Raw genomic sequence first — 10,293 nt, 5'->3', positions numbered from 1 at the left:
GATGGTCCAAGTCCGGATGCCTTGCTCTTAAAACAGAATGCTAGGTTAGGAAGTAAGAGAATTTCCTGGTTAATCACTTAGAAAATTAGCTCTTCTCCAGAGTTTCTTCCCTGGAATTCCTGATGCATTTGGACCTGTGATGTTGGTGACCTCACATGCCTTTGTCTCTCACACGATCTCCTCTAAAAGGATCACACTGTGACTTGAATCTCAGAGATTGAATTCCCCACTAAAGTTGTGCTGACTACAGTTTGAGTGGCAAGACGACAAATCAGCACACACACAGATTATTCTCTAGTACCATAGATGGAGCAGTTTTTAGATGCTCCTTGACTATAACAGAAGGTCAGAACTTTTCATTTAAAAGGGATCTGGGCAGCCAAAAAACATGGCTGCTAGATGTTCACTAGTTTGTCAAGGCAGATAATCTGAACTGAACCGCTGTAGTACATAGCAAATTCCCAATTCTCAATTAACAAAATTCTCAATTAACGAAACAAAAAATACTTTTTTTCCTTAACAGAACTGAAAAAATCCCAACAGTTTGTCACGTGCAAGGCTAGTCTGCCTCCAGCTACAGCTAGTGCACAATGTCACATTTGTCATCCATGCCTCACTCTTTTAATTCTTCCTCCTTTGGAAAGTGCTCCTGCTTGCAGGCCACGTCCACCAGCAGATGAAGATCTAGAAAGAAAGGATTGTTTACTCCCTCTTATCCTCTCTGTAGAGTTCTATAGACAAGTTTTCAGAAAAGCAGAACAAGTTGTCTATGTCTCACCTGTAGAACTGGCTCTAAAATTATATAGTCCCATCGGATTCTCAATTTTGGGGTATTCCTATAACTCTAAAGCATACTGATACAGCCTAGTTGTTAACCCAAAGAGACCAACAAATTTTAGTACCTCTTCTTTTCAGCAGTATGGCCAAGACTCTTTTCATCTCAGTTGCCTTTTTTTTATTTTTTTTGATGGAGTTTTGCTCTTGTTATCTAGGCTGGAGTATGGTGGCACCATCTCGGCTCACTGCAACCTCTGCCTCCTGGGTTCAAGTGATTATCCTGCCTCAGCCTCCCAAGTAGCTAGGATTACAGGCATGCACTACCACGCATGGCTAATTTTTATATTTTTAGTAGAGACAGGGTTTCACCATGTTGGCCAGGCTGGTCTCGAACTCCTGACCTCAGGACCCACCCACCTTGGCCTCCCAAAGTGCTGGGATTACAGGCGTGAGCCATGGTGCCTGGCCTTCAGTTGCCTTTTATTATAAGTGAAAAAGTAAGGAAAAGTGTCAAAGGGATCAAAGTGAATTTTTCCAAAGTTGATTGACTCTGTAAAATTCCCACTTATTGACTAACACAGCAGAATTCTTATAAAAACACCTAGCTCAACTGTCCATAAAAAAGAAAGCATATCCTCACACAGTGGTTCATTAAGAATGAAAGAAGTAAAAATGCAAATTAGGTATTAGGTTCTGTAATACAAAAAAGCTAAGATCATGTGTAGAAGTTGAGCTAAAACGTCTATCAGAGGAACACAGGCAGCAATAAAAGGATCTTAACGTGGCTTCTAGCTTCAACCTAATGAGCTTACAATTTCTACAGCAACATGACCAGGGAGATTTTTTTTTTTTTTTTTTTGAGACAGAGTCTCGCACTGTCACCTGGGTTGGAGTGCAGTGGCGCGATCTCAGCTCACAGCAACCTCCACCTCCTGGGTTCAGGCGATTCTCCTGCCTCAGCCTCCCGAGTAGCTGGGATGACAGGTGCACACCACCATACCTCGCTAATTTTTTGTATTTTTAGTAGAGACGGGGTTTCACTATGTTGGTCAGGCTGGTCTCAAACTCCTGATCTCGTGATCTGCCTGCCTTGGCCTCCCAAAGTGCTAGGATTACAGGCGTGAGCCACTGTGCCCAGCCCAGGGAGCATTTTTAGGTTGGTTTTGAAGCTTACAACTTTGCCTTAGCATTTGTGAGTTAAAGTATACAGCACAAACCCTTTATTTCATTCTCAACATACAAAGACTTTTGTCACTACATTTTTGGAACACAGCCTCTACAGGATTGATCCACAGCCCGAGCAGGATAGCTGATTCAAATAAAATGGAATTCTATTACTACTTGGTAGAAAATCTAGAAAGTATTTGAAATAGTACCTAATTTTTGCCATATTTTGTAAAAGATAGACTAGTCACCAGGGGCAGGTGCTTACTCATCTGGTGAACTATAATCTAGCCATATAGAGCAAGTAATTTAGCCACATAAGCATGTTGTGGAAGGAGAGTTTGTCAGTTTATCACTTAAAATGAGTTTCTCATACATCCATGATCATAGTAGTATAATCAGCAGTATTTTTCACAATAGGCAAAAGGGAGAAGAAATCAACAGATGAATGGATAAACAAAGTGTGGTATACACATATAATGGAATGTTATTTAGCCTTAAAAAGGAATAAAGCGGGGCTAGGAGTGGTGGCTCACGCCTGTAATCCCAGCACCTGGGAGGCCGAGGTGGGCAGATCACAAGGTCAGGAGATTGAGACCATCCTGGCTAACACAGTGAACTCCCGTCTCTACTAAAAATACAAAAAATTAGCCAGGTATGGTGGCACGTGCCTGTAGTCCCAGCCACCCAGGAGGCTGAGGCAGGAGAATCGCTTGAACCTGGGAGGTGGAGGTTGCAGTGAGCCGAGATGGCGCCACTGCACTCCAGCCTGGGCGACAGAGTGAGACTCCATCTCAAAAAAAAAAAAAAAAAAAGAGGAAGAAAGCCAGGAGTGGTGGCACATGCCTGTAGCTCCAGCTACTCACTCAGAAGGCTGAGGCAGGAGGATTGCTTGAACCCGGGAATTCGAGGCTGCAGTGAGCTATGATGGCACCACTGCACTCCAGTGTGGATGACAGAGCAAAACTCTGTCTCAAAAAAACAAACAAACAAACAAACAAGGAAGAAATTCTAGCACATGCTACAACAATAGGTATTAGGATAAATGAAATAAACTAATCTCAAAAAGACAAAATACTATATGATTCCAGGTATATGAGGTAGCTGGAATAGTCAAATTCAGAGACAAAAAACAGAATGGTAGGTGCCAGGGGCTGTTGTTTAATAGGTGTGGAGTTTCAGTTTGGGAAGATGAAAGGAGTTCTGTAGATGAATGGTAGTGATGGTTGCACAAATGTGAATGTATTTCATGCCACTGGACTGTACACTTAAAAATGGTTACAATGAGGCCAGGTGCAGTGGCTCACGCCTGTAATCCCAGCATTTTGGGAGGCCGAGGCAGATGGATCACCTGAGGTCAGGAGTTCAAGACCAGCCTGACCAACATGGTGAAACCCTGTCTCTACTAAAAATACAAAATTAGCTGGGTGTAGTGGCACATGCCTGTAATCCCAGCTACTCAGGAGGCTGAGGCAGGAGAATTGAAGAATCGCTTGAATCTGGGAGGTGGAGGTTGCAGTGAGACGAGATTGCACCATTAGACTCCAGCCTGGGCAACAAGAGTGAAACTCCACCCCCCAAACAAAAAGTTACAATGAGCCAGGTATGGTGATGCACACCTCTAGTCCTAGCTACTTGGGAGGCTGAAGCAGGAGATTTACTTGAGCACAGGAATTTGAGACTGCAGTGTGCTACGATTGCATCTGTGAATAGCCACTGCACTCCAGCCTGGGCAACATAGTAAGATCCCATCTCAAAAAAAAAAAAGGTTAAAATGGTAACTTTTATGTTATGCACATTTTACCACAAAATGGCTTCTCTGAAGTTTAAATAATAACGATAATAATGATAACAGTAATACATTTACATAACATCTCTTTTTCAGGTAGCTAAATGCATTGTGTTAAGGTCATCTAATTAATCCTGGGTAGTGAGTAGATAACTAGGAGGAAGAGCCTCTAAGCCATTTGGCCAATTAGTAAAGCCAATGGTTTCCAAACCTTGCTGCATATTGGAATTACCTGGGACTTTTTAAAAAATACTGATGCTTGGGGCCCCCCCCACCCTCAGACATTTTAATTTAATTGGTGTGGAATGCAACCCAGGCATCAGGATTTTTGAAAGCTGACCAAAAAGAATAACACCTAACTATGATCATTTTCTAAACCTATAGAGACATACTAGCTCCCTAAAGGACAGACCATATGATGGTAGAAAACACTAAAATAAGATTTGGAATATGAATAGACCCAGTTGTAACCCTACTTTGAAAGCAGAGTAGGAATTGTTGATAAGGACAAAGGAAATGACTGTTAAAGCAACTACAGATCTCAAATGGGGAGGCAGACTGAAGAACAGTAGCAACAAACCCACTGAATTTTAATGATTGGGCATTAAAATATCGTTTGGCACACAGCTTCTAATAACAAGCATCTAAACATAATTTTATTAAAGCAAGCTTCCTTCATTAACAAAGTTGCCAATCAAGGAGCTAAGGAGTACAGAAATCAATAAAAATACAAAAAGACATAGACTAGCCTGGTGTTGCTAGAGGTTTATAAGACTTCACTCAAAAGATAAACTTGCATACTGATCAGAGAAGATAAATATTTGGGAATCACAGGCTTGAGAGGTGAAAGGCCCCAAGAGACAAGAGCATTGCATCTACTTGTTTGGGAATGATCATTCCTACCAAGAGCATCCTCTAGGGTTTTGGGGCTATTACCTTAATGAAATCTCATCTATAATCCAATAGCTGTAAAATGGGAAGTTTTTTCTTCAGGAATGAAGTGAACTTTGCTCTTAAACTTTCAGTTTCCTTTGACTGTAAAACTAAACATACTATCAGAATATAAGAGCATAGTTTCCACAATAAGATTAATATTTGGGTACATGTGGTTTAGGGTAATACCCATTGTAGAAATCAGAAGAACATGATTCAGTCTAATATTCTTTACCTCTTGGTATTTTTTATTTAAAAGGTATTTCCTTAAGTCAGCATGTACTCAAAAGACCTACACAAAGCATGCCAGTGGCTGGAATGAACAACCTCCTCCTAACAAAATACACATCACTGAAATCACTACAGTTTGGACACCTAATCAATTCGAAGTCTATTATTTAAAAAAAAATGTTCATGTACCCTACAACTTGAAGTTTAATAATAATAAATAAATTAAAAAAAAAAAAAATGTTGGCCAGGTGCGGTGGCTCACGCCTATAATCCTAGCACTTTGGGAGGCTGAGGTGGGTGAACTGCTTGCATCCAGGAGTTTGAGATCAGCCTAGGCAACATGGTGAAACCCTGTCTCTACAAAATAAATAAATAAATAAATAAATAAATAAATAAATAAATAAGCCAAGTGTGGTGGCATGTGCCTATAGTCCCTGCTACTCAGGAGGCTGAGGAGGGAGGATAGCTTGAGCCCAGGCAGTCAGGGCTGCAATGAGCTGATCACACGACTGCACTCAGACTAGGCAACAGAGTGAGATACTATCTCAAAATAAAGTAAAATTTAAAAAAAAGGTCAAATAAAGCTTCAAGTGTGAGATGTCCCTTCTTACACAGGTTAAAGAAAATTTTAATTTAGTTTTTAAATTTTTATAATTTAGTTACAGAAGGGCACTGATAAGTTCTGGAATGTAAGATGTCCCTGTTCAATGTGATATTGAGCAACATAATGATATTCTAATAGTTAATGTTAGAATTACAGTATTTCAGAATTTGGGGCCAAAGGAGTCTTTAGAGGAGGATTTCATGAAATTCTCTTACATTCATCATAAATAATGTATGCTAAGAGTTGGAACAGTATTGATGGGAGATACTCTTAATGATAATGACAGATGACATTTAAATGATATTTTAGGAATTTTGTATCTGGTTCCTATCATTAATATTTTAACCTTGGAATTTAGTATCTATCAAGATAGAAAACATTTGGTCATCTATGAGAACTAAACTGAATGCTATTCCATTTTGAGCTCTCCCCACAAGCGGTACTTCCTTACTCTCTTAAAGGCTTCTCTGTCCATCAATGATCAGGGCTGCAAAAATATCAGAAGCTAAGAACAAGAAACAAGAACATCTAATACAGGGTTGGCAACGTTTTTCCTATAAAGAGCCAGATTATAAATATTTTAGGCTTTATGACCCATATGGTCCTTATGCAATTGCTCAACTCTGCTATTGTAGCACGACAGCAGTCATAGACAACACATAAATGCATGGGTGTGACTGTGTGTTCCAATAAAACCTTATGGACACTGAAATCTGAATTTCATATAATTTTCATGTATCATGAAATATTCTTTGGATTTTTTTCCTCCAACAATTAAAAAATGTAAAAACCATGCTTAGCATGTAGGCCATATAAAAACTGTCAGCAAACCAGATTTGATCCACAGGACTTAGTTTACTAACTCCTCTTCTAATAGCACACACTATGGGTATAATCAAGATAAATTTAAGGAAAACAGGAAAAAAATTTCATCAAGTTGAATATTGTTATTATGGTTCTCAAAACAATGTATTTTCTCCAAAGAAGATATAAAAATGGCCAACGAGCACATGAAAAGATTAGTCATCAGGGAAATGCAAATCAAAACCACAATGAAGGCCAGGCATGGTGGCTCACCCCTGTAATCCCAGCACTTTGGGAGGCCGAGGCGAGCGGATCACAAGGCCAGGAGATCGAGACCATCCTGGCTAACATGATGAAACCCCGTCTCTACTGAAAATACAAAAAATTAGCTGGGCATGGTGGCGGGCACCTGTAGTCCCAGCTACTCGGGAGGCTGAGGCAGGAGAATGGCGTGAACCCGGGAGGCGGAGCTTGCAGTGAGCCCAGATTGCGCCACTGCACTCCAGCCTGGGCGACAGAGCGAGACTCCATCTCAAAAAAAAAAAAAAAAAAAACCACAATGAAGTACCACCTCACACCACAAGGATGGCTCTAATAACAATGTTTTAAAAAGGAAAATATCAAGTGTTGGCGAGGATGTAGAGAAACTGGAACCCTTGTGCATTGCTGGCAGAAATGTAAAACAGTTCAGCCATTATGGAAAATAGTTTAACAGTTCCTCAAAAAGTTAAACATGGAATTACCATGTGACCTGGCAATTCTACTCCTAGGTATACACCCCGAAGAACTGAAAACAGGTACTCAAACAAATACTTGTACATGCATGTTCATAGCACTATTCACAATAGGTGAAAGATAGAAACAGCCCAAACGTCCATCGGCAAATAAATGGATAAACAAATTGTGGCATATACATATAACATTATTCAGTCATAATAAGAAATGAAGTACTGATTTATATGCTATAGTGTGGATGAACCTTAAAAAACATGCTAAGTAAAATACGCTAGACACAAATGTCACGCACATATTGCATTATTTCATTTATATAAAATATTAAGAATAAGTAAATCCATAGAGACAGAAAACAGATTGGTAGTTGCCAGGGGCTGGGGAAAGGTGGGAATATGGAACAACTGTTTAATGGTTATGGGGATTTCTTTTGGGGTGCTGAAAATATTTTGGAACTAAATAGAGGTGGAGGTTGTACATCATTATGAATGTACTATATGCCACTTAATTGTTCACTTTAAAATGTTTAATTTATAGCAGGGCATGGTGGCCCACGCCTGTAGTCCCAGATGCTCAGGAGGCTGAGGCAGGAGGATTGCTTGAGCCCAGGAGGCAGAGGTTGCAGCGAGCCAAGATCATACCACTGCACCCCAGCTTGGGCAACGGAGCAAGATCCTATCTAAAAAAATAAAAACTAAAAAATTAAATGTTTGTCCAGGTATGGTGGCTCACACCTGTAATCCCAGCACTTTGGGAAGGCCGAAGTGGGTGCATCACCTGAGGTCAGGAGTTTGAGACCAGCCTGGTCAACATGGTGAAACCTGATCTCTACTAAAAATACAAAATCAGCCGGGCATTGTGGCAGGCAGCTGTAATCCCAGCTGCTTAGGCTGAGGCAGGAGACTCACTTGAGCCCGGGAGGCGGAGGGCAGTGAGCCGAGATCGCACCACTGCACTCCAGCCTGGGCGACAAAGCAAGATTCTGTCAGAAAAATAAATAAATAAATAAATGTTTAATTCTATGTTAATTTCACCTTACCAAAAAAAAAAAGGTATATTTTCCTGTCAATTTGAAATGACCAGACAAAAAGAAGGGGAAAGCCGGATATGGCTATAAAGCACAAAATTCATAGTTATGGTTGACTTTGTCAACCTCATTGGATTAAGAAATACCTAGAAATCTGGTAGAGCATTATCTTTGTTTTTTTTTTTTTTACTGTTTTTGTTTTGTTTTGTTTTTTGAGACGGAGTCTCACTCACTCTGTCTCTCAGGCTGGAGTGCAGTGGCATGATCTCAGCTCACTGCAATCTCTGCCTCCCAGGTTCAAGCAATTCTCCTGCCTCAGCCTCCCGAGTAGCTGGGATTATAGGCACCCACCACCATGCCTAGCTCATTTTTATATTTTTATGTTGGCCAGGCTGGTCTCAAACTCCTGACCTCAGATTATCTGTCTACCTCAGCCTCCCAAAGTACTAGGATTACAGGTGTGAGCCACTGTACCTGCCCTGGGAAAGCATTATCTTTGAATATGTCTCTGTGTTTCTAGAGGAGATAAGCATGTGAGTCTGAGTGGACTAGGTGGGGAAGATCTGCTCTCAACATGGGTAGACACCACCATCCAGTCAGCCAGGGGCCCAGAGAGAACAAAAACAGAGAAAAGGCAAGTGTGTGCTGCAGCTGGGGTACACTCTTCCTCTCCTGTCCTTGCACATCAAAACTCTATACTCCCCAGCCTTTGTACTCTGGGACTTACACCAGGAGTCCCCTGGGCTCTCAGGCTCTAGTCTTGGACAAGTCACACCATTGGTTTCCCTGGTTCTGAGGCCTTTACACTTGGACTGAGCTACACTACCAGGGTCTCCGGCTTACAGACAGCTTGTGTGGGACTTCTCAGCCTCCATAACAGCATACGCCAATTTCCCTAATAAATCTCCTCTCATATGTCTATATTCAGTCATGAGTCACTTAACAATGGGGATATGTTCTGAAAAATGTGTCATCAGGTTATTTTGTCACTGCACAAATATCATATTGTATATTTACATAAACCTAGATGGTATAGCCTACTACATACTGATATGGTTTGGCTGTCCCCAACCCAAATCCCATCTTGAATTCCCACATGTTGTTGGAGGAACCTGGCGGGAGGTAATTGAATCATGGGCTGAGGTTTTCCCGTGCTGTTCTCGTGACAGTGAATAGTCTCATGAGATCTGATGGTTTTATAAGGGGGAGTTTCCCTGCAGAAGCTCTCTTCTCTTGTCTGTTGCCATGTGAAATGTGCCTTTCACCTTCCACCATGATTGTGAGGCCACCCAGTCATGTGGAACTATAAGTCCATTAAACCTCTTTCTTTTGTAAATTGCCCAGTCTCAGGTATGTCTTTATCACCAGTGTGAAAATGGACTTATACACATACCAAGGCTATGTGGCATAGCCTATTGCTCTTAGGATACAAACCAGTACAGCAAGTTACTATACTGAACACTGTAGGCAACTGTAACACAATGGCGAGTATTTATGTATCTAAACATAGAAAAGGTATGGTAAAACTACAGTGTTACAATCTTATGGGACCACTGTTCCATGTATGTGGTCCGTTACTGACTGAAATGTCATTATGCCGTGCTTGACCATATATATCCTATTGGTTCTATCTCTCTGGAAGACCCTGACTAAAACACATACCAAAACATATCTTAGTTTTCAGTATCAGAGCATGGTAATGAGATATGGAATGGTATCTTTTGTAAAACATATACAATTCTTGTTTCCAGCAGAAGAGACCTGTAGAGGACACCCCTTGTGTAACCATATTGAACCTAGCACAGTACCAAGCCCAAGGCAGGTATTCAATAAGTGCTTGTTAAAAGAAACCTGAGGGTGGTTTGACTCCCCATATATTCAAACCTTACCTCTTAGTGGTTAACTAAAAGACTGCTCATAGAGATAAAACACAGACATAGACACAGACACAGAAAGTAGAATGGTGGCTACCAGCATTCAGGGGACAGAGGAAATGGAGACTTACTGTTTAATGGGTACAGAGTTTCAGTTCTGCAAGATGAAAAGAGTTCTGGAGAGAGATAGTGATGATGGTAGCAGTGGCATTAACTGAATTGTACATTTTTAAATGGTTAAGATGGTAAATTTTATGAGTATTTATCACAATTTTTTAAAAGACTGCATTTTTCCATAAATTTTTAAAAAGTACATTAGTAAGATAAGAATGTATATGGAGAAAAAAAGCAACTCATT

General features: G+C 40.6%; 1 protein-coding gene across 1 annotated transcript in view; it reads right to left on the bottom strand.

The window, feature by feature from the left end:
* Positions 1-245: 245 nt before the first annotated feature.
* HSF5 (heat shock transcription factor 5) overlaps positions 246-10,293 on the bottom strand; it is a 55,949-nt gene continuing 45,901 nt past the window's right edge. The window contains exon 6 of the mRNA XM_037992968.2: positions 246-684. Coding sequence (XP_037848896.2) covers positions 614-684 — 71 coding nt within the window. The 3' untranslated portion in view covers positions 246-613. The remainder of the gene's footprint in view (positions 685-10,293) is intronic.

The sequence above is a fragment of the Chlorocebus sabaeus genome, chromosome 16, assembly GCF_047675955.1.
Source record: "Chlorocebus sabaeus isolate Y175 chromosome 16, mChlSab1.0.hap1, whole genome shotgun sequence".
NCBI lineage: Eukaryota > Metazoa > Chordata > Mammalia > Primates > Cercopithecidae > Chlorocebus > Chlorocebus sabaeus.
Note: the sequence above shows the minus strand (reverse complement) of the source record. Positions and strands in the feature narration are given on the sequence as shown.